The 25,113-nt window shown below is 41.2% G+C and overlaps 1 protein-coding gene across 3 annotated transcripts in view; it reads right to left on the reverse strand.

Annotated features, from left to right (window-relative positions):
• Nucleotides 1–25,113, reverse strand: part of LOC129186071 (inositol 1,4,5-trisphosphate receptor type 1-like) — a 143,074-nt gene that overhangs the window by 33,011 nt on the left and 84,950 nt on the right. For all 3 annotated transcript variants that reach the window (XM_054783906.1, XM_054783907.1, XM_054783908.1), the window contains 9 exons: nucleotides 24,277–24,464; nucleotides 10,008–10,191; nucleotides 9,300–9,553; nucleotides 5,623–5,823; nucleotides 5,433–5,543; nucleotides 5,281–5,376; nucleotides 5,019–5,165; nucleotides 2,978–3,085; nucleotides 2,671–2,863 (listed from right to left, as the gene is read on the reverse strand). In XM_054783906.1, coding sequence (XP_054639881.1) covers nucleotides 2,671–2,863; nucleotides 2,978–3,085; nucleotides 5,019–5,165; nucleotides 5,281–5,376; nucleotides 5,433–5,543; nucleotides 5,623–5,823; nucleotides 9,300–9,553; nucleotides 10,008–10,191; nucleotides 24,277–24,464 — 1,482 coding nt within the window. The remainder of the gene's footprint in view (nucleotides 1–2,670; nucleotides 2,864–2,977; nucleotides 3,086–5,018; nucleotides 5,166–5,280; nucleotides 5,377–5,432; nucleotides 5,544–5,622; nucleotides 5,824–9,299; nucleotides 9,554–10,007; nucleotides 10,192–24,276; nucleotides 24,465–25,113) is intronic.

A 25,113-nucleotide genomic window follows, 5' to 3' on the forward strand; every position in this document is an offset into this window, starting at 1 on the left:
AGGTAACTAGGGTTTAAACACTCCTCATCTCATAGTCTCAAATTATGTACCTCCCTCCCGTCCGTGTGCTCATGACTGTGCAGTGTGTGTAACCCCTCCCTCCCTTCCCCCTGTGCTCAGTGTCAAAACATATACAGTATACAGCACACGTTTTGACCTATCGCGTGGAGAAAGCCCCAGATCGTTCACTTCAAAGAGCCAGCTCTAAGAACTCTACTATGAGTACACGCCCTACAAATTGTCACTAAGAGTAAAAGTAAGCCTAGCTTTACATTTTACATGTAACACATTAGCACACAGCAGGGGCGACAGTGGAGCAGTGGCCACTTTTCCAAACAATTGTGTGCCTTGTAAAGGCTATTTCTTAGCTTTCGCCTTTCTTCTCGGTTTTTTGGACTGCCTTGCTACTGTCGAAGTAGTCAATGATCACACAATTTAAAAGATTTTCAAATTGTATTACAATAGCAATTTATTTGGTTACAGAACTGGACTGGAATCATCAACGAAGAAGAGCTCACAGTGAAAGTACACCGAACCTGTATAGCAGTTTGCGGTGCCATTCTATAAAGTGAAATTTACGTTTGTGTGAGTGAGTGAGAACGATGCATCTATCGTGTGTCTCCCAGTATTTTTCCATCAGTTGCAAGTAAGTGTTGTGCAACTCTGACTGTGGTGTGTGTGTGTGTGTGTGTGTGTGTGTGTGTGCCATGGAGGATGAGTGTGTGTATTGTAAAGGCCTTTATGAGAAGCAATTAGACTGACGATGCACTGAACTATTAGACTGAATCTAAAAGTCTAATAATAATAATAATAAGAAGAAGAATCGTTTAACTGTATTTATTTACATTTTGTCAAGTTTTAAAATATTTTTAAATAAAATAAATAATAATAATAATAATAATAATAATAATAATAACAACAATGTCTAATGGCACCTTGAACAGGCCACCTCTACCAACACTTTTGGTCAGGGGCCAAATTCCTAGCCACTTGTTAACAGATGCCCAATAAAGTGCATAAAGGTGATTTGTTACTATCAAAAAACTAGTTACATAACATAAAACAGCATATAAAAGAAGTCCTAAATGGTTTGATATGATCAGCTTGACAGTTATTGTGTTGGTGGGAATGACGAGATGCAAGGAATTGGATTAGAAGTGTGAGTGTGCGTGGGTTTGTGTTTGTGTATTTACGTATGTGCGCAAGCAATCTCACAAGAGTGATTCATAAGGTTACCGTACAACTGTTTCACGGCTCAGAGAATGTGGAAAGTCCCCCGTCTGATTTTACAGAAACACAACACAAGATGCATGACATTGTTGCAATGTCTTATTTGCAAGTCCTTTTCTTCATTCTCTTTGCCACAGGATATCCTGTTCAGACTTGCTTGGAAAAAGATCCCAGACTCAAGAATAAGGTCTGGCCACTTGTAATCAGGATAGGAAATCTTGCATGCTGCTAAATATTTTCATAATAATTGAGTAGGAAGTTGAACACAACATCAGGGGTGAACTGGTCTTTTATTCCAGATGTGTGAGCATCACTGCACCTGCAAAGACCGTGCAGTGACTCACCCTTGAACAATGCCCAAAAAACACTCCACAAATGTCGGACATGTGTCAGACATGCAGGTGTGAAAACACCTGCATGTCTTACAAAAACTTCAAAGTGGATAGGCCATATTACTTCCAATCATAAACATACAGTATGTAGTGTTCTGGTTTACTTTGTTACATTAAAGAACATAAGGTTTACATACAAATTCACCATGTCCGAAAAGGAGTAGGAAGAAGAACTTATTTAATCCCACCCCTGTCCAAGCTGTCCTGATAATTCGTTCACTTGTGTTTAACACGTTCACACTTACAATAAATGATGTGTTTCATACAAGTTTGTTCACTTGCTGTGTTTAAAGTGTCACCATTTTTCAATAAAGAGGAAAAAACGGAATGTGTGTCAATTATGAAGTTCACCCCTACATAAAAAAAAAGAAAAGAAAAAGAAACAAGAAAAAAAAGTTCAATAAAAATAAAGTAATTATGTGTGAAATACAATAACAATGCATAAAAATGTGTCCTTTTATATTAAATCTCTCTTGTTTATCATAAGGCCGCATGGTGGTCTAGTGGTTAGCACGTTGGCCAATACAGTAACAGCCTGGAGATCGGGAAGACCTGGGTTCGATTCTGCCTTGGGCATTTCTGTGTGGAGTTTACATGTTCTCCCCGTGTGTGTGTGGGTTTTCTCCGGGTACTCCGGCTTCCTCCCACATTCCACAAACATGCAGGTGAGGTTAATTGGCGACACTAAATTGTCCATAGGTGTGAGTGTGAATGGTTGTTTGTCTATATGTGCCCTGCGATTGGCTGGCGACCAGTCCAAGGTGTACCCCGTGAAATATTAATATTGCTTGATTTTGTTGAAATTCTGTTATGTTGCAGCTGTTATTCCTCAGTGTGGTGTAAAAATCCTAGATCTTCTTGTTCAGCAATCCTTTGTGTTTTAGAGTTGTTGTATTATTAATAATTGATTAAACATTGGTTTTATTAATGAAAACATTATTAAATTAACAATAAAAACAAATGAAAACAAAACCTCTCATCTAACTTTGTTATAGGGTATTACCTTATGGACAAAATCCTACTAAATGACCATGATCCAAATTTATACCTCTCAGCTTCTTTTGCCAATTCATCTCATTGAAGAGGTCCTCCGCCCGCAAGAAGAAGTCGTTGATCTTGCTGCCCTGCTCGTCTCTCTCGGTGGTGTAGTAGACTCGCAGCTTTGACTCTGAGGTCAGGAACTCACAAATGTTGGGCACTGGGAACACGATCTCTTCCATGGTGCGGTCCTGGCGCACAATCTGGAAACAAGAGGTTGACAGTCACCACTGACAGTGTGGAGAGAGCAGCTCCACATGCCTCTGTGGTTGTTGGGTGTCAGGGCCTGTACTCGTAGTAAGAACGTTGTTTATGACCTCGATCTGAGCTGTGTGATTGGCATAAAACTCCAAGGCCTCGTCTCCATCTCCACTGGTTCCTACTGGCTTTAGCATCATGGACAGCTCTTTATTGTGACGGGCCAGCTGTATGAAGGACATACAAGCACAAGTTGATATGGAAAGTGTCATTTAATGTCTACTACAACATTAATGTCTATGTGTTGTAATTAGGGGTATAAAAAAAGGGGTAAAAAAACCCCCAACAACCTAAAATGTCATAATTACTTGAAAGATCAAACAAGTGCAAGTGGAAATTTGGATATTTAATTTTTTGAAAAAAAAAACCAAAACAATAAAGCTATGTGTTATTATTAGTTATTAACAGGCCTATCAAAAGTTGACCTTTTTCCTCATTAAATCATGCATTTGCTGTATTTTTCTCATTGTTGCAGTTTTTTTTGGTTATTTTAATTTACAAGGTGTCACCGGCCAATAAAAAAAAGAGCAAATGCCCCCTGGGCCGCACTTTGGACACCCCTGCTTTTATAGCTCTTCGTCAGAGTTGAGCACGTGATGTGACATTGAACGGGGACTGTTATTGCAGCTGAAACTAATCTATGCATAACAACAGTCAAGTAGATCAGAAATCAGAGGAGAAGGCGTTCACGGAGATGGGCTGTCTGCCCTCTAATCAAGTTGTACACACACAGGAAATAATGTACTCCAAGCTGACCAATCACAGCCTTAGTGGTCAGCATCACCACAGAGCAAGAACATGTATGGCGAAATGCAACAAAATGTGTACCTGAGAGCAGCCACGTGTACGAGCGTATTCAAGGGTCAAACAACGTTCCTTATACAAGAAATGCATACACAGTTGTCACTCATTTATCTCGGCTCATCAATTCCAGACCTGACCGTGATAAGTGAATTTTTGCGATTTATAAATTAAATATTTTCGTAGTTAAAGGCTAGAAAACCTGTTTAAGACCTTGTAATTACAGTTTTTAACATTATTAGAGCCCTCTAGACATGAAATAACACCCCTATAGTCAAATATAAACTCCAATTACCCAATATACAGTAGTTGACATAACAAGAGAAAATAGGACATATACTGTAAGACATAATACAGATTCATACACACATCAATGCTCCCAGATCCACTTATACGTATAAGCAACATTTAGCTTGGTTTTTTTTGGTGCAAATTCCCAAGTTCGTTGTTGTTTTGGACATGTTTTCAGAGAGCTAGTTGCTTGTTTCTCTGCTGACACACATACCCCTAGCCTATGCTTTTTTTCCACTTGATAGGCTTACTGCACATTTACATAATAATACTTATGTACTTGTACATTATAATTACACGCGCACACACACCCACACAGTTCATACACACAACCCACTAACCTGTGAAAATACTGCAACTTGTTCGATAATGATGCTACATGAGATACACAGACCAGGCCTTTATCTTTGAATGTATGAGTACAGTACCTTTATTCTTGTATTTTAGTTCATTTAGCTATTTTTTAAACATGGAAATGCTTAATTAAGGCCAAAAACATGTACAATTTGCTTAAATATGCCCATGTTTTTTATTAACAGTCAGCTGCAGTCAGTCACAAAAAAGTGAGGACTGAAGCATATCCTTAAAAATAAGATACATACTGAACCATGATGATGCAGGGGGTTACATGGCCCGTGGTTGCTTTTTTTATTGGCCCGTGGCAACATTGTAGAAATAAACTAAAAACAAAACAGAAAAATTTGAAAAATACAGCACAAAAGGCATGTGTATATATATATATATATATATATATATGTATTTGTATACATTATATATATAATGTGTTTTTTGCACCAGTCCAGGGTGTACCCCGCTCTCGCTCAAAGTCAGCTGGGATAGGCTCCAGCGTACACGCGACCCTAGTGAGGATAAGCGGCATAGAAGATGGATGAAAAATTAAAAAGATATATAAACATTTTCTTTCAGTGTGTGGCCCTCTGTGGAAAAACTTTGAACTCCCCTGGCGTAGCGTTACCCCTTCAGTTGCAATTTAAACTTAAATCAAACCTGGTGAGCTAAGATATAAATGTTGTGTCCGACGTTTCTGGGGGATGCGGCATCATGTTCCTCGTCCTCATCCCCGTTATCCTCCTCCTCCTTTGTGTCTTCAAACTCCACCTCTCCCTGCAGGTAGGCTTTTTTGATCACCTCCACCTGATAAGGCACACATTCCAGCATATTTTTATGTAATGAGAATTATGTTTCATTTCATACTGTTGCTATGAAACAGCTATTAAGATGCATTTAAGATGCAAGAAGGATTCCCCACCAGTTCTTTTGGTCTCATGTTGTATAGGATCCTCTCGGCATTCTCGCTGTCGTGACGGCTCTCCATGATGGCAAGCAGCAACTTGGACGCGTTGTTCTAAGAGTGAGAATCGTCTTTGAGAAAGTTCATACCTCCTGCGCAATGTGACCCACCTTGAGCTCCAAAACCAGATCCATTCGTTTCTTTCCAAGCGGGTTGATATCATTCAGGATCAGAGCAATGATGATATCGATACCATTGGACTCATGAGTGGCAATGCAGTTCTTGAGTTGGGAGTGGAAAAACCATGAAATACTCAAAGCACATATTACATCAAAGCATATAGTACAGCCTGTTGCCTACCTGGTTTTCATGGCAGGGACCTTGGCAGTACTCAGTCAGGCTCTCCAGAGTTTGGTTGATGAGGGCAACGTTCTTCTCGTTGATGTACAGTCCCAACAAGCCCAGACCTCCTGTGGTGCTGCCGCAGATGCAGTCCAGAAACTGAAGTGTCTCACACACCAGGTTGTAGTTGTTTTTGTGGTTTTGGCAACGAAGGAAGTTCTGAAGAGATAAAAGTATGGCAGAACCTCGGTTTGTCATTGAATTCGTTCCTGAAGGTCAGACAAAAACCGAAATCCCAAAGGAAATAATGTGCTTTTGTCATAAGAGCAATTCCTTGCTCTTGCGTAACCGAGCAATGGAAAACCTGGACTGTGCGACTATGGTGTGACAACACTGCTAGGTTTTTTTTTCTACAATCATGAAAAACAAAAACTGTCTTCGAAGATATGCTAAAGTGTTTCATGAAGTTAGTGAAGATCCGCTTGGAAAGCCTGATCCTAACTTTAGAAAATCCTTTGTAAAATTCTACATTTTGCACAGTATCGTTGTCGAAGTTGAAATGGGGTTACATACGGACTCCCCATTGTGTTTTCCAGTCCATACCTCCAAACTAGTTAAGAATGACACAAATATGAATTTCCAGTTTTTATGATGGCAATTAGCATATACAGTAGTCCAGAATGTTATAAAGGGTGATAAGATGAATGCTAATTAATTTCAAAGTCCCTCTTCGTCATGAAAATGATCTTAATCCCAAGAACACTACTGTATATCCACTGTATATCAACCCTGCCGCACAAGGACCAGCTGACATCATGTTACTGATTCTCTTTTTAGGTGGTGAGTGTTGACAAGGACACAGGCTGGAGATGACTCTGTCATCCTGATTGGGTGAGAATAAGGGACTAAATGCTTTAAAAGTGGGGTTGTGCTTGAAATCTTTGTTCTTCCTCTGTTCACCATGGTTACCTGCAAGGTGCAGTCATCATCGCTTTGCATGAAAAGGGCTTCACAGGATATTGCTGCTCGTAAGATTGCAACTAAACCAAATATTTATCAGTTCATTAAGAACTTCAAGCAGAGAGGTTCCTTTACTGAGAAAAAGGCTTCACGGCACCCAAGAAAGTCCAGCAAGCGTCTCCAAAAGTTGATTTAGATGTGGGATTGGGCCACCACCAGTGCAGCGCTTGCTCAGGAATGGTAACAGACAGGTGTGAGTGCATCTGCTCACACAGTGAGGCGAAGACTTTTGGAAGATGGCCTGGTGTCAAGAAGGGCACACAGAAGCCACTCCTCTCCAGGAAAAACATCAGGGACCAACTTATATTGGCAGAAGGTACAGGGATTGGGCTCATGAAGACCGGGGTAAAACCATTTTCTCTGATGAATCCCCTTTGTGATTCTTTGAGGCATCCAGAAAAAAGCTTGTCTGGAGATGAAAAGGTGAATCAGTCCTGTGTCATGCCAACAGTAAAGCATCCTTAAATCATTCATGTGTGGTGTTGCTTCTCGGCCTAGGGAGTGGGCTGACTCACAATTTTGCCTAAGAACACAGCCATGAATAAAGAATGGTACCAAAACATCCACCGAGAGCAACTTCCCCCAACCATCCAAATACAGTTTGGAAAAAGCACGACAACCAATGCTTTTTCCACCATGATGGAGCTGTCAGTAAAAGCCTTTGATACATATGAAATTAGCATTTCATATGTATCAAAGGCTTTTATTGACAACTACATCAATGTATCTACTGTATAGAAATTCCTATGATTCAACTATATAGATCTGTGTTCGGCAAGTTGCCATTCCAAGATGACATATCGCTCTGACATCGTTTAAAAGGTAATCAATTCATTGCATCGATACTAGGAAATAAAGCACGGAAGGCTTTATATGGATATGTGTGTTGTTTTAAATGTGTTACTCGTTACTCGATTCAGTCTGCCTGACTGTGACGCCATCGCCACGCGCCAGCAGACAAAAAAAATGTAGCATGGCGGATGGCAGAGGGCAAGCCGGCCAGCAAGAAATAACTAAGCCACCATTGTAGGATATGTAAAGGTCAAGTAAAATACAAATCTCTTCAACCACCTACTAAGACGCCATGGGATTTCACAGAACGCTGATCGTCCGGGCACCTCTTGCAGCAAAAGTAGCAAGTAAAGTGCAGTTAGTGGTCTTGAATTGACTGAATATTGACTGAATTATTGAAAATGAGACCAGAAATGGTTAGCCTCCTGTTAATTCAACCTGAAGTGTTGGTTGCACTTTTTTTAAATAATGTATGTATGTATGTATGTACTTTATTTATCCCACAGCGGGGAAATTTACTTGTTACAGCAGCAAGACAAGTAGAGAGAACAGTGTAAAGAAAGCATAGTGTCTACAACATGTTGTAGAGCCTGACAGCGGTCGGTATGAAGGACCTGTGGAACCTCTCCTTCTTACACCATGGGTGTAACAGTCTGGTGCTGAAGGAGCTGCTAAGGGAACCCACAGTGTCATGTAGCGGGTGAGAGGTGTTGTTCATGATGGATGTCAGCTTAGCCAACATCCTTCTCTCCCCCACTTCCTCCACGGAGTCCAGAGGACCGTCCAGGACAGAGCTAGCTCGACTGATCAGTCTATTTATCCTGCTCCTGTCCCTGTCCGTGCTGCCCCCTCTCCAGCAGCCCACAGCATAGAAGATGGCTGAGGCCACCACAGAGTCATAAAAGGTCCGTAAAAGAGTCCTGCACACACCAAAGGACCTCAGTCTCCTCAGCAGGTGAAGGCGACTCTGGCCCTTCTTGTAGAGGGCGTGGGTGTTGACGGACCAGTCCAGCTTGTTGTTAAGGTGAACACCCAGGAATTTGTAGCTGTCTACCAACTCTATGTCTTCTCCCTGGATGTTCACCGGTGTAAAGTGAGATGTTTTCCTCTGGAAGTTAATGATCATCTCCTTTGTCTTGCTGGTGTTGAGTTGCAGCTGGTTAAGCTCACTCCAGCTGACAAAGTCCCTGATGACCGTCCTGTATTCCAGATCATTCCCCTCTGAAACACAACCAACGATGGCTGTGTCGTCGGAGAACTTCTGGATGTGACACTGTGTGGAGTTGTGTGTGAAGTCCGAGGTGTAGAGGGGAGGTAAAATGTGAATGCATTTGCCATTAATTGTTGTTTACTTGTTTGTTCAAGTAAAATTAAACCATTAAATTCAATCACTACCAAAGTTAAAATGAACGCCTTTTTTGTTTAATATTTCACCTTTATTCTACTAAAATGAAATTTTTTGTGAAATTTTTCACATTAGATTACAACTTTTTTCTCTCTTTTTATTTTATTCTTGAAGAATTACGCAGATTTTGCCATTTTTGCTGATTTTTAAAACATTTCTTGTTAAATAATATTTTGAGAATGTGCCACGGACCAATAAAAAAAAAGCTGCTGGCCGCACTTTGGACATCTCTGATGTATATATATATATATATATATATATATATATATATATATATTTTTTTTTTAGGGACTTCAGCCAATAACAAGAGATAAAACACTGTGATCACTCACAAGATAAGTGGGAGGCTATGGATCATCATCATTATCTCATCATCAAACAGTCATGTCTAATAACTGATATATATATAATAATTGCAGCCAAGAGTGAGAACCAAATGTAAAAAAAAACATGAATTGTGTCGCTTGGTTCCACCAACCTGCAAGTCACGGTTGTGATTCTCGCAGAGGAGCTGCAGGAAGCGAAGGATGGGCTGCATGATTACAATGACGTAGCTCATCTCTCCTTCGTCCTGGTTCTTGTCCCCAGCGCTTGGCTGACCATCTGCTGAGGTGAAGTGGTCCTCTGGGTCGGCTTCACGCCGGTACGAGTTAAAAGCCTTCTTGGTAGCAGACGAGGCCTCCAGTAGCTGCTCTCGTACTTCCTCCGTCATGACCACTGCGGATTCTCTTGCTGAGCACACCCAAACAAAGCATTTCAATATGCTTTTTATGGTGGGTTTGTAAATTGTAAGTTATTTTAAATGTTTATACATTAAAGGGCCATTGTGCAATAATTGGATGTGAAACTAAAAACAGTAATAATCATTACAGAATTGTTGATTTTTGGTCCAAAAAAATCTATATTTTTTTTCTCTCTCTTCAAACAAAAGTTACTTTGTGAGCATTTAGCATGAAAATTCATAAAAAAAATTGTCAATTCATTCAGAAATTATTTTCTTTAGCTTTTAGTCATTTTTTAATTACATTTTTTTATATAATGAAATATTAAATTTTCTTGTCTGTATTATAATTAAAGGACATTTTATGCGATTTAAAGAAAAAACAACAGCAAATTAAAAGAGTAGGGGGAACCCAGGACAACATTTCTTATCGTTGATTAAACTTAACGACATGTAACCACACACCTTTTTTGCGCACAGGGGTGTCTTTGTCCTGGATGTCGTAATCTCTCTTCCGGTTGCCGAGGTCGCTGGTATTTACCGTCACCGTGGCTTTGATTTCCAGCTGAGCCAGCTTCATGTGGTCATAGAAAACTCTGAAGAACTTTTCCGACTTTTTGTCCTCGGTCAGGCGGCAAAAGAATGAACGCTGGACACACAATAGAAATACATGATTACAATTGTTCAAAAGTCTCAAGTTTGTTTGTGTCATTCACTTCAATCAGGGAAAAATGTGTTTTGTGCTAACATTTTTGGCTTTCTGGAACAGATTCATTGGATTTACATTATTTCTTATGAGAAAAATATATTCAGTTAGTGTCCGTTCTGGTTAGAGTCGGACCTTCTGGAACGAATTAATGACGCTAACCAAGGTTTCACTGTAATTTATAAATACAGGACAATACAGGTAATGTACAACATAAATGTACCAACTCTACAACTTGTACATGTTTATGTCTTTATGCTACTTAGCCCGATCTGTGAAGCACAGCGTATATAGATATCAGCAGAAAAAACGATACTGATATTCCCATATTTATGTTTAATTTTAAAAATCCTTACAACTGTTTACACATAAGCTATGTGGTTTTATGTTTTGCATTTTGTTCCCTTACTGTACCCGACATGAACCAAACTGTGAATTTAAAACAGAGGTACGCACTGAACCGTGATCATGGTGTACCGTTACTCACGTGGCCCTGTTTTAGCTTGATTAAAAGTAAACCATTGATAAAACAGTTTAGATTGGCCATTCACAACAATGACTTATGTAACTTTAGTGGAGCAAGTCTGGATTTAGGGGAGGGTTGAATTCACTTACTGCTCAGAAACGGGGTCATGCAGAATTAGAGCACTTTTGCATGGCGTACAGTGTGAGCCGGCCTACTGGGCTGTTGTTTTGATTATGTAACAGCTTTTATCTGCAGCACCCTTTGCAAAGGCCTCACCGGCCGAGGCCAACTCTCCACACAAACAGGGTGAAAAATGACACGATTGGGAGAGGCCTGGCCTACTTACACACAAACAGAAACAGAGATGTGCATAGCAGGGTAAACTGTCCAGAGGGAGTAGGAAACTTAAAAATGAAAAAAAAGGACCTGTGAGGAAAGCAGATGATTGAAAGAGAGAAAACAAGCACTGGACACACAGAAAGCAGTATCTGGGCCAGTCAGGGTTGTTATGTAACCACCTGGCTTTCCAGGTTAGATGCAAAACTGGGCTACAAGAGGAGTAAAAAGAGAAGAAAGAGACACCTTGTGACCACAAGAAACAACAAGAGGACGTCAACCTCTGATTAAGACAACTCAAAGTCAAATTCACGCACAGTTTAGTGGTCAAACCACCTCTGGACCACTTAAACAATGACATAACTGTGTGCTTGTGCTCTCAAGCAGATTCCACAGGCTCACGCCCCACCCCACCCCACCCGGGCCTCCACCACTAAGCAGCAGCTCTCCTGCACGTACGCACAGTCAACACTCAGGATGAGCCGATAGCAGACTAAGGAGTGAGGATTGCTGAGCGAAGCCATCCGTCGCCTAATAAACAACTCTGATGACAGAGTGGTGCGAGGGACTGCCTGCACCTATAAGCCCCGCTCACAACTCACAGGATTCGCTGGGACTATATTTTCCCCACACAAAGCATGTTCAAGGCCAAGTACATTTTAAAGAAATCACACACATTTTTAACACAGTAGATCTCCACTTTTCGCTTGAGTTACACCCACAAAAATGTCTATTTATAACACACGGCTCACTCCTCCCCCTGCAAACCCTCCAGCTAGCTTGACATTAACGTTCTCCGATTTCGCAACAACATTTGCAATAAAAATGTTGTAATTATTCAATGAGATTCAGCTCTAGAACCCTCCCCTTCTCTCTTCAAATGGTTGACTCGCAACACAATCCGGGCTTAAGTCCTACATATGCCTCACACACTTATTAGAACACACTTCAAGTATAAAATGTACACCTACTCACCACTAATAAATGATCAAGCACTATGATCAACGAACAGATGAAATGGAAGTCACAGCACACGACTGTGGTGCCTCCAAGGACGGCTGAACAAAGTGCGAAAACTCAAAGCTTGACAAAAAAAACATCAGTAAAGACAAAAAACATGTAAAAATTGCGGCTTTCTAACAGTGGCACCTGTATGCTGTACATTTGACCTGTATTATCACGTATTTATAAGTTATTACTAGGGATGTCCGATAATGGCTTTTTTGTCGATAATCGATATGCCGATATTGTCCAACTCTCCATTTCCAATTCCGATATCAAGGGCTGTCAAATGATTAAAAACATTAATCAGATTAATCAGTTTTTAAAATTAATTAACCATTAGCAACTATGCGTGAAATATACCCATTTCTACTGTATTTAATGAAGAGAAAGCTCAATGACAGGACAGGATTATTTATATATTTGCATATACTGTATGTTACGTTATGTTAATATGTCAATCAAGCTAAAAGATACCACACAAGTCAAAAAATCTATTTGTTGAACAGTAGTTTCTTTAATAGCAGTAGAATATTTGAATCACACTTTAAACCTTGTTATCATGAGCAATGAGGCTTTGTGTTCAAAGACATCAGTTAATTTAAGATAAAAGTTTTTCAGTGTAATTTCCAACATACTTAAATGTAGCAAATTGTACATCTGAATGAACCCTTTTTCAAGAAAATATTCAGTCTTGATATTACTATTTCAAACGGTTGTAGCTTGAAAATGGTTAGAGATAAAGGCATACCATAAATGAGAAAAAAATCATCAGTTTGAGCCAAAGTTTGTGATGGGAGTAAATTCATTCATCTAATTTGCATATTATGACATCACCAGGCTCTGAAATTGTCAGATGCCTGTCTCCACGATACCCACCAAGCTCATCAAAATGTCTAATCCACTTGTGACACTCTTCCTCATCTCTCACACCAACACAGCCATCATCATCATCGTTTACAGTGGGAACACTGCTGCCTTCTCCGCTATTAGAAGTCTATTTCCTGCCGCACATTCTGACGCGCCTGTCCTTATTTCCGTGTTTTTTAACATTCCCGCTACCCCCCTCACCATAGCGGTGTCTAGCATAGAAGCATGTGATGTCACCTCCTGAGACCCAGAACACAGTGAAGCTCCAAAATGTGCTGCTTTGTGGACTGTCATTGTGGGCCGCCACTGCGGCACTTCAAACTCATTAAACTCCTTACGAGTTACGAAGTGAGTTATAGAAATATCCAGCTCTTGTTATTCTTTATCCTCCTGTTTATTTATACACACACACACACACACACACACACACACACACACACACACACACACACACGCACACTATAAAGCCGTTTTTGTGATGTTCGGAGTGTCCCTGCATCTCGCGTTCTTGTAATGAGAATGACAAATCTGAACAAACTAGAGAGATGTGTGAGTTGGATATACAGTACATACTGTATATGGTGTTGGAATTGTGCCGCTGTGTGTGTTCAAGTCAGAATGAAGTTCTCAAACAGTGTCAGGCTCTGTGCTCCACTGAGCTTATGATGACGGACCCGTCTGCCGTCATACCAGAGAGGCTTGATTGCTCTGGTGCGCATTTGTTAATTACACAAAAAAATGTAACGTAATAAAAAAAATTTGATTTCTTATTTGTTTGCATGTTTGTCACAACGTTTCCAGTCAAACAAATTTAAATATTATTCAATGGAAACACAACTGAACACAAAATGCAGTTTTAAAATGAAACTTTTTATTATTAAGGGAGAAAAAAAATTCAAACCTACATGGCCCTGGATGGAAATAGTGATAGTAATAGTTTTGTTTGATGATCTGAAACATTTAAGTGTGACAAACATGCAAAAAACCCCCCAAAAAAACGAAACCATTAGGAAGGGGGCAAACACTTTTTCATACCACTCGAGGGCCCCATCATATCAATCCTGCCAATGCAAGGGCCCTATTGTAATCGCTGCTATTATTATTATTATTATTATTATTACTATTATTATTATGTATCCATCCATCCATCCATCCATCCATCCATCCATCCATCCATCTTCTTCCGCTTATTTGAGGTCGGGTCGCATGAGCAGCAGCCAAAGCAGGGAAGCCCAGACTTTCCTCTCCCCAGCTACTTCGTCCAGCTCCTCCCGGCAGATCCCGAGGCGTTCCCAGGCCAGTTGAGGGACACAGTCTCTCTAACGTGTCCTGGGTCTTCCCCGAGGCCTCCTACCGGTTGGACGTGCCCTGAACACCTACCCTGGGAGGCGTCCAGGGGCATCCTGACCAGAAGCCCAAGCCACCTCATCTGGCTCCTCTCAATGCGGAGGAGCAGAGGTTCTACTCCGAGCTTCTACCGGATGACAGTGCTTCTCACCTTATCTCTAAGGGAGAGCCGAGACACCCAACGAAGAAAACAAATTTCGGCCGCTTGTACCCGCGACCTTGTCCTTTCGGTCACTACAACGGACCGATGCAGAGTCTGCGCCACTGCAGATGCCGCACCAATCTGCCTGTCCGCTTTTCATACTTCCCTCACTGGTGAACAAGACCCCGATGTATGTAAACTCCTCCACTTTGGGCAGGACCTCATGCCTGACCCGGAGATGGCATTGCACCCTTTTCCGAGCGAGAACCAAGGACTCGGACTTGGAGGTGCTGATTCTCATCCAAGCAGCTTCACAATCAGAAGTGAACAAATCCAGTGAGAGTTGAAGGTCACGGCTCATTGAAGCCAGCAAGACCACAACGTCTGCAAAAACCAGAGACCCAATTCTGCAGCCACCAAACCGGAACCCCTCAACGCCCTGGCTGCGCCTAGAAATTCTGTCCATAAAAGTAATGAACAGAAGCAGTGACAAAGGGCAGTCCTTTCGGAGTCCAATTTTCACTGGAAACAGGTCCAACTTATTGCCGGCAATGCGAACCAAACTCTGACACCGGTCATACAGGCAACGAACCGCCTGACTTAGGTGCTCTGGTACCCCATATTCCTGGAGTACCCCCACAGAATTCCTTGAGGAACACGGTTCAATGCCTTCTCCAAGTCCACAAAACACATGTAGACTCGTTGGGAAAACTCCAATGCACCCTCAAGGACCCTGCCGAGAGTGTAGAGCTGGTCCACAGTTCCACGACCAGGTCAAAAACCACACTGCTCCTCCTGAATCCGAGAACTATCCGGCGGTTCCTCCTCTCCAGAACCCCTGAATAAACCCTACCAGGAAGGCTGAGAAGTGTTATCCCACGATAGTTGGAACAAACCCTCCAGTCCTCCTTCTTAAAAAGGGACCACTCCGGTCTACCAATCCAGAGGCACTTCCCCCGATGTCCACACGGCGCTGCAGAGTCGTGTCAACCAAGACACGCCCACAGCATCCAAGGTCTGAGGGATCTCCGGGCGGATCTCATCCACCCCCGGGGCCCTGCCACAGAGGAGTTTTTTAACCACCTCGGCAACCTCAGCCCCAGAGATAGGAGAGCCCACCGCAGAGTCCCCAAGCACTGCTTCCTCATTGGAAGACGTGTTGGTGGGATTGAGGAGGTCTTCAAAGTACATAAGTCCCCTACTAACGAACATCCGATGTGCGAACACTCTGAGATACAAACACAAGCCGACTGGTCTATTTTTTCATGTGTTTTGCCTTATACAGTAAGTCCATATTTATACTGCTACATGCTTGACCGGCAAACCCATATTTATACTGCTACATGCTTGACCAGCAGAGGGTACTGTGACACTGCTAATGGGACCAACAGATACAGGAAGACGAGGAAGAGGAGAGAGGAAGGTTAAGAGTTTTATGATACAACCCGGACAGAGCGTGTGATTAAAGTTTATGAAGAGTTAATAGGCCTGCTTAATTCTACACCACCCACAGAACACTACCTCTTTGAGAAGAGTCTAACGACGACGACCATTTGTCCTTTTTTTCAATAACTCCTCCTCCTCCTCCACCACAACGCCTATGCTCAACCACTCCTCTTCAAAGGTAAATAACATTTATCATTACGTATTATTATATCACTTTTATTATTGTTTTTTCATTAATTATCCTCGTTTAATATTACTACTGCATCCAAACTCATATTTACATACATACGCATGTACTGTATATGTATACACGTACATGTAGTACCTATACAATTGGTAATATGACCTTTTCCCCAACTTAAGAACAATTCGACTTAAGAACGGTCATCTGGAACCAATTGTGTTTGTTAGTTGGGGACTTGGTGTATTCCTTCGACCGGGCCACAACATCTCGAGTTGAGGTCAGCAGCACACCATCCCCACCATACACAGTGTTGACCATGCACCGCTTCCCCCTCCTGAGACGACAGATGGTGATCCAAATCTCTTAGAAGCCATCCGGAAGTCTTTCTCCATGGCTTCCCCTGAACTCCTCCCATGTCTGAGTTTTTGGCTCAGCGACTGCCAGAGTTGCAGACCGCTTGGCCTGCCGGGACCCGTACTCTCTCAAAAGACTCCAAAAAGGACGGGTATTCTGAAATGCTGTTTGGCGCATAAGCACAAACAACATTCAGGAAGGCGGAGGGAAACTACCGTTTCGTTCAGCGGGTTAAACTCAAACGTACAGGCCTTGAGCTGGGGGCAACAATAATTGAAAACAATGACTGCTCACCTCTCACTGCTGGCAACGCCAGAGTGGAATAAAGACCAACCCCTCTTAAGAGGACTGGTTCCAGAGCCCTTGCTGTGGGTTGAGGTGAGTCCGATTATATATAGCCGGAACTTCTCCACCTCACGCACCAGCTCATGCTCCCACTCCACCAGAGAGGTGACATTCCATGTGCCAAGAGCTAGGATCGGACCACAAAGGTCCCCGCCTTCGAGTGCCACCCAGCTCACTCTGCACCCAGCCCCTTTGCCCCTCCCATGAGCTCACCACTCGTGGAGACCTATGTTACCTCTTTGGGCTGTGCCCGGCCAGACCCCATGGGTGCAGGCCTGGCCACCAGGCCTGGCTCCAGAGGGAAGCCCCGGTGACCTGCATCCAGGCAAGGGAAATCTTGGTGCAAAGTTGTGTTTCTTCATTGGGGTCTGTTGAGCCACTCTTTGCCTGGGCCCCCCCCCCCGAGGACCTGTTTGTTATGGGTGACCCTACCAGGAGTGTAAAAGCCCTGAGAACTTAGCTCCTAGGGTCATTGGGACACGCAAACTCCTTCACCACGATAAGGTGGTGGCTCAGGAAGGAGTATTATTATTATTATTATTATTATTACTACTCTCCTTTTATAATCACTGGGTTGAGGTACTAAACGTGCAAGGATAGGTGAATTTTTTGATAATTTGGTGTCATGGTATGATGAAAAAGAAAGGAAACATTTTTTGCTCTGGCCCAAATAAAGCCGCTAGAACAGGGGTCACCAACACAGTGCCCACGGGCACCAGGTAGCTCCCCACGACCACATGAGGTGCCCGCAAGCCTGCTTTTCATTCAGGTTTTCAGGTAATAATGTGAGAACACTAGGAAGAAAAGTATTCTGAAATATAAAATGTGAGTTGTGGATACCAGCATTTTGTTAATGTTTTGGTAAACAAGCATATTTGATCTGTTTGGGTTGAAATAAGGTATGAAAATCATTTCTACAAAAATGAGTAGCTCGTGGCCATTTTCATTTTCTAAAAGTAGCTCTCGCAAGAAAAAACGTTGGTGACCCGTGTGCTAGAAGCTAGCAACACAATGTAGATGCCGTAGATGCCTAAGACTAGAGTTATTAATAATTATACATTATTTTTCTTTTTATTATTATTGGAATATAATATATTATTAGAATAACAATAATAATAATAATTATTATTATTATTAGGCTCCTCATTGTCTCGTTCTGCTTGAAAGAAACTTCCGATAGTCTTTCTGCCGTTCTTCACTCGTTGTGAGACAGGAAGAGGACAAAGTGTCAGCCATCATTCCAACCACATTGCATCGTTTGTTAGTAATGCAGCTTGTTAAGTGAAATTGAACAAAATTATGGTAATTTAGGAATTAAGATAAGTGGGAATCGAGAATGATTTTTTTCTGCAGCCCTCACTAACAGCATGTTTAATCAGATAGGGTGCAGACCCGGCATTCGAATAACATGCATCGATCAAAACAGTGTGTGTGTGCTGGGAGAGGAGCATTTGCCATTACGGGCCCCCTCCTCCCTTTGCACTATTACATAAGCCACACACACACATGCACACTTCCACGCCGACTGACTTTTACAGACACTCACAAAACTAGGTCAGCCGCCTCGGGCAACAGGCACATGCCTGTGTTTGGAGAACACACCCACAAGTCATACAAAGCGCTCCTCAAGACAGAGTTTTCCTCCAAATGCCTGTCATCCAAATTTGCATGTATCTCCTTATGATGTGTTAATGTCACGGCAGAAATAAATCTCAGCATTAGCCGGGCACACAGTCCTGCTGGCACAACATATTTCAGTCTGGGCATCAGACGCAGTCCGATTGAATTTCACTGTTGGGAAGTTCATTTTGTTTGACTGGTGGTGACTGGAGGGGAATACATGTGTCATTGAAGAGTTATGACAGCATCCCACTAATGCTTTTCACCCGCAGGACTATGTTTTTGAGGAAAATGTAAGCCCTTGTAAAAAGCAGCAGAGAAAACGTACATCTAAACCACTCTTGCACATCACGACGTGTGTTTGGATATCAAGGATGGCCTGATGAGGAGATGACGTGACAGATGATGTGGTCAAGGAGAGGAGGAAGAAAGGCTAATAGCAGAAAATGATGGTGCAGGAGAGAGAGAGAGATGAGAAGGACAAGCATACCGCCCGCTCCCCTCCACACCTCCTGTGGTGTTGGGTAAACACAGTCTGTCTGTATCCATGGCGACACACACTGATTGGAATGAGACAGAGAGGACAGGGGCGAGGCGGAGGCGGACTCTGCTGAAAAACAAGGTCACAGCGCTTCCCTTTCTCTCCTTCCGCTTGGCGACTTGGCGTCAACAAAGGGATGTTATGTAACAGCTATTTATACTTGCACTCCCTTTCCCTCACCCCCTGCACCCTCCTCCTCTCGTCAGGCAGCACCACATGCAAACGAAATGGAGCTTCTCCCTTCCTGTCCTTTTTGGATCTGTCACTTATGTCATCATATTTACACAATGACAGCACCAACCCCCCAAAAAACTCACACCTCTGGTGCATGTTGTTGCCAGGTGGACGACTGATAGTGCATTTGATTAAAAGCCGCAGTGCGTGAAAACAAGTTGCCATGAAATGCACGGTTATTCAAATCTGCAACTTTGCATGGGAACGTTTGCAAAAGGGACTGCGTTGCATGCGGTTTATTTCTGTTTGCGCCGAAGGTCACGAGTAAATAGTTAACTGTGTTACGAAAGAACAAGATATAGAAGTACTAACAGGTGTTAAGCTCTACAGTACAAATTAAGTCAAAGATTAACGTGGATCTTTTCTTGAAAGCAAAAATAAATAAATAAATAACAGTTTTGTGACTAAAAGAAGCACGTGACAAAAGTTATCATGCAGAAGAAAGGAGACAGAAATGAAGTTGTTCATTGTTCTGTGTGTTATATAAAGAAATAATGTGATGGTCTAATAATAATAATTTGTAAATAATTTTATAAAAATATAATGAAATGAAAGGCATAAAATAAATTAATAAAATAGCATTCAATATTTTCCATAAATATAACAATAATGTATATAATAATTAATTAAATATATGAAACATGTGAGAAATAAGAAGTAAGATGTTTTATTGTTTGCTTACAGCCACTGATTTGTTTTAAGTGTGCAGGAGGCGGGGGTGACCACACCAAAAAACTAAGCAGCTAACAGTACCTTCATTTCGGTGCAAAATGAATAGTTACTATTAATAGTCACACTATTAAATTTTAATAATGGAAATGTCCTTTAACAGCACTATTTTTTTGACGCACAATGAACATGCACACGTCCTGTATGACTGTCGGCCCACATCGTAGTTGGAGGAAACGCAGCGGTGGATGTAGACGCCCAAGTGGGGACAAATATTGCACAGAAATGGACAAAGAAAAGTGTATTTTGAATGGTAATTTTAGCTTCAAAGCCCTGGCAGATGGCTCTCTCGACAAAACAAAGTTATTTGTATCTACTGTTGCTGTAATTTGAGTTGTCATAAAGTACGCCACCTCTCAAATGCCAGGGAGAAGAGAGACGTTACTGGTGCACTGAGGTATTTTTGTTTTTGTCATTTATACCGTGGTACCTTGGCATACAAGTGTCCCAACTAACAAGTGCTTTAGATGCGAGCTGTCTCTTGGCTGATTTTTTTGCTTTGAACTGCAAGCTAAAATTTGGATTACGAGCTGCTAGTTACAGGCAGGCATAGCCGAGGACAATTATGTGGGGGCTTGTTTCAATGTGACCATGACTGAAGACGAGTGTCACTATGCAATCCGTACTGGAAACGCAATCAAACGCATGTGCAGAATGCATCTATGTCCGGTCGGCCTATTTTTCAGCTGTCACGTGCTCGGCAAGCTGATTTGTACTACGCAATCAACGTCATCTGTCAATCTATTTTGCATCAGTTACAGAGCGTAAATGTCAGGCAACAAAATTTCTACTCAATATATGCCCCACCCCCCAAAAAAACATAGTTAAGACTGACGAAATTACAAAATAGCTTATCTTTTTTTAAATATATCATATCCATGGTGCAAGTTAAATTAAAATTAAAAGCCCTCTTTTCTTGGTTCCATAAATTCTTATATTATATTATATATTATATTGAGGTTTTTTTCACATATGTTTGGATAGATGGGATTTTTCCATTTGGGAAAAAAAAAAAAAATTAGCTGAATCTTCTAATCCATTATTGCACTATGCTTATGGTTGTTTATATTCAAATATCACAGTATTTTATGTTTTCTTTCATATAGTTTATTGTATTTGTATTTAGTTATGTATATTATACATGACCGGATATGATGTTTACGTTTGTGGCGCATCTGCGCATGTACCTCGTGCATTGCGTTTTTATGTAGATCAGTCTTGGTGAATAAAGATGAGAGAAACATCCGAATGCTAGCGAAGTCACTTATAAAAGAACCGCCCAATATGTTACATATATGACATATGATTATTGACCATTTATGTTCATACATTTAAAAAAATAATAACTACCACAGCACGTGACATCGCAGAAGCGCCGTCGTAAAACTTAACTGAACGAGGAAGTAACGTAGGTTTTGCGCATGCGCAGAACAGATTGCTTTTCCGGCACGGATCGCGTAGTGACAACAACAATGAATCTAAATAGCATTAGCAGCGCTAGCATTAGCAGTGCGCTAGCTAGTTCGCATTGGTTTGGGCATGCTTGATGCCAGTGTTTCCAGGAGGCTAGTGGGAATGTTGCTCCAGGTGGCTTCACGGAGGAACTGTCTAGAACTAAACTAAATAACCCGTCATGACGCCAAAGAAAGTTGCGAGTACCAGCAATTTTGAAATTGAATTGAATTCGATCTTGCCAGGATGTACGGGAAGTCCACATTGACAATAGGTCCCATCCAGTCGTCATTTAGAATTTTGCATTGTTTTCTGCCTGTAAAACTATAATTACTCACTATAAAATGGATTTTTTGTTAATATTTTCCAGTGCCCAACACAGTTTAATTGGATTTACATTATTACCTATGGGAAAAATTGCCTTAGTTTTCATACTTTTCGATTATCGCCTGACTTTTGAAACAAATTAATGACGACACTGTAAATTAATATTACTTATTAATCTACTACAAGTTTAGTGGCACTGAAATGAGGCAGGTATAGTAAGCCGCACACACCTTTCTCTGTCTCCATCCACACCAGCAAAACACTAACGGCAAGGTGCATTCAGAAACAGTGGCATTCCGAACAACAACATACAACACAAGCAGGTCGCTACACTAAATTCCTTTTGCCCGATGAATACATGACTCTCGCATACAGGATTAAGTAGTAGACATCGCTGTCAGGCTAGACTAACATCGCCACAATTGTATATCACTAATCAATTTCTGCTCCAAATGTGCGGAATGTATGCGCTGAAAGTACATTCACATCTTGTAATGTTTTTGCACATTTTTTATTTGACTATTTACAGTGTATTTGGATGTTTTAAAATTTATTTTTATTGTTTGTATTTATTTCACGTATTTTACTATGTATTTGGATTTATAAAAAACAATAGAGAAAAACATTATAATCTAATGTGAAAAAGTAATAATTTTAAGAGAATAATTTAATATAATGAGGACATTTTTTTGAAGTCGTAATATTATGAGAAACAAACAAAACAACTAATTGCGGTTATGTTAATGTTATAATAAATTTAAAATATGATGGGAATAAAGTCAGAATTATGAAAAGAAAATTTACAAGAAGAAAGTTAAAATAGTTAGAAAATAAAAAAAACAGCTGTCATTTTATGAAAATGAAGTGAAAGTATTAAGATAATCCAATTTTACAAGAATAAACTTGTAATATTATGAAGAAAAATAATGTAATTTTAGTAGCATAGTTAAAATATTAAATAAAAATAAATTACATTTTAAAAGTCATAATATTATGAGAAATAAACAAAACACAAGATTAAATTTTTTGGAAAATTAGGTTGGGGAAAAATATTATGGGAATAAAGTCATAATATTACAAAAAGAAAATGTACAAAGATTATTTAAGAAGTTTTTTTTTTACGTTTTTTTTTTTTTAACTTATATTACAAAATTTAGATGCATTTTTTTCTTGAAAAAAGCATATCTTCAAGTGTTGATTTACAAAATATCTAAGCGGCCCTTGCATCCTTTCATTTTTCACTATGTGGCACTTGGTGGAAAAAGTTTGGAGATCCCTGTCCATGGCACTACCGAAAAAGTAGACCTGTCCGTCACTCAATATGTACCAAATATTCCATACTGAAAAATCCAACTACGAATACACAACATGTACCGTTACACCCATCGCAACTACTCCATTGCCAGGAGGAGCATATAAATATTGGCAATGTGTGGAAGTTTTAGCGCTGTACACAAAGTAACTATAGACTACGAGAGAGAGGAGCTCCGATTTCATCGTCTCCTCCATCTTCTCTCCCCACTGCCCCACTTCCGGAGGCCCAGCATGACCTAGTTTGGGCCAGAGAGAGAAGGCGAAGCAGCTGAAATGTTTGGAAGGCTGAGGCATCCCTCATTGTTCATGCACACAGACTTTATGTAACAAGCCCGTCACGTGATGCAGCTGTGCTGCAGGCGTGGGAAGCCAAAGCATTATCTTCACCATGTGGCTTCCTCACCATAATCTGATTGCACGAGCCCCGTGATTGCACAGCAACAACGCATAGGTGGACAGACTGATCACAAGACACGCATCAACAGACAGACAGACACTTTCTGGAAGACACACACACACACACACACACACACACACACACACACACACACACACACACACACACACACACACACACACAAAAAAGACAGAGAGGAGGGACTGTAACAACACAACAACAAAAAAGAAAAATGCCATACATAAAGATATGCAATTGTTTACGGTAGCCATTAAGCACAATCAAATAGTGCACATTATAAACGCTGGAGGGTTAAGTTATGTAATGCATGTGCAGCTATGGTGGCACACTGACCCATACACCCATAGAAACATGTACTGTACAGCAATGATCCCTAACCCCCGGGCCGTGGGCCATTTGGTACCGGGCCGCACAGAAAGAAAAAAATATTTCAATGATGTTTTATTTTGAAAAGTGGCCGGATTCTCTCTGTTACATCCGTCTCACGTGATGCATGTCCACTGTGCGTGTGCTAACTTTCTCTCGCCGTGCAGATAGACTACTACTGTATTTTTAGCATTTTTCTTTCACCTCATATTTGGTCTCAAATGCTGATACTATGTGGGAATGCATAAAGGTAAGTTTTGATGACTTATTGAGTGCTAATGTGCACATTAGTCTCAAGTGAATTCATGCTAGCACACTGCCTTTTACCACACACGTCCAACAGTGATGTAATAATCTCTCTGGAAAAACTCCAGAGATAAGATAAATTAGATTGCTATTATGTACAAACCCCAAACCCCCACCCCCACCCCTCAGCCGGTCCGCGGGTGATTTGTGGGAACACAAGCCGGTCCGTGGGTCAAAAAAGGTTGGGGACCACTGCTGTACAGCACATGCATTGTGGGAGCTAACAGACCTGGATGATGGTGTTCCCGCCCTCCAGTAGAGCAATGGCCAGGAGGATGCTTTCCTGGAAGACTCGGTCACTTGTGGTGTTCATGATGAGATCAATCACTAGGTCAGAGGCTCCTTCTTTGTCCAGGTGACACTGCACCTCTGCCAGGCTCATTTCACCACGACTCAGCCCCCCAGGTCCCCCTAACACTATAAAACAGCACAAATCAAGAAGTAAGTGGTCGCCACTTTGTGCTTCGAATTCCGTGGCTTCACTCTATTTTCAAAAATATATTAATTAATAAGTCATGCTCATTTGTGGTTCAAGACAAACTATTTCTAGTAAAAAATATCCACCTTTGAGCAAATTTGATGCATTTTTTTCAACTTAAATTAAGCATCTTCAAGCACAAAAATGAAGTAAAACAATTACAATTAAACAAATACAGGTATAAGGCATTCAAAGACACATTCAAATACTACATATCTGTAGTATTCTACACTAGTCAGTAGGTGTCAGTAATGTTACATTGATCAGACCATAGCCACCGCAAGAACAACTGTACAAAAACAACAATGCTAACGTGTGAGTTTATCAGCGGCGTCAAACTCGTTTTCATCGTGGGCCACATCTCAGTTATAGTTACCCTCTGAGGACTATTATACATGTATAATAGTACACATTTGATTATCCATCCATCCATTTTCTATACCGCTTCTCCTCACTAGGGTCGCGGGGGTATGCTGGAGCCTATCCCAGCTGACTTTGGGCGACAGGCGGGGTACACCCTGGACTGGTCGCCAGCCAATGGCAGGGCACATATAGACAAACAATCATTCACACTCACATTCATAACTA

Source organism: Dunckerocampus dactyliophorus, chromosome 8 (assembly GCF_027744805.1).
Source record: "Dunckerocampus dactyliophorus isolate RoL2022-P2 chromosome 8, RoL_Ddac_1.1, whole genome shotgun sequence".
Taxonomy (NCBI): domain Eukaryota; kingdom Metazoa; phylum Chordata; class Actinopteri; order Syngnathiformes; family Syngnathidae; genus Dunckerocampus; species Dunckerocampus dactyliophorus.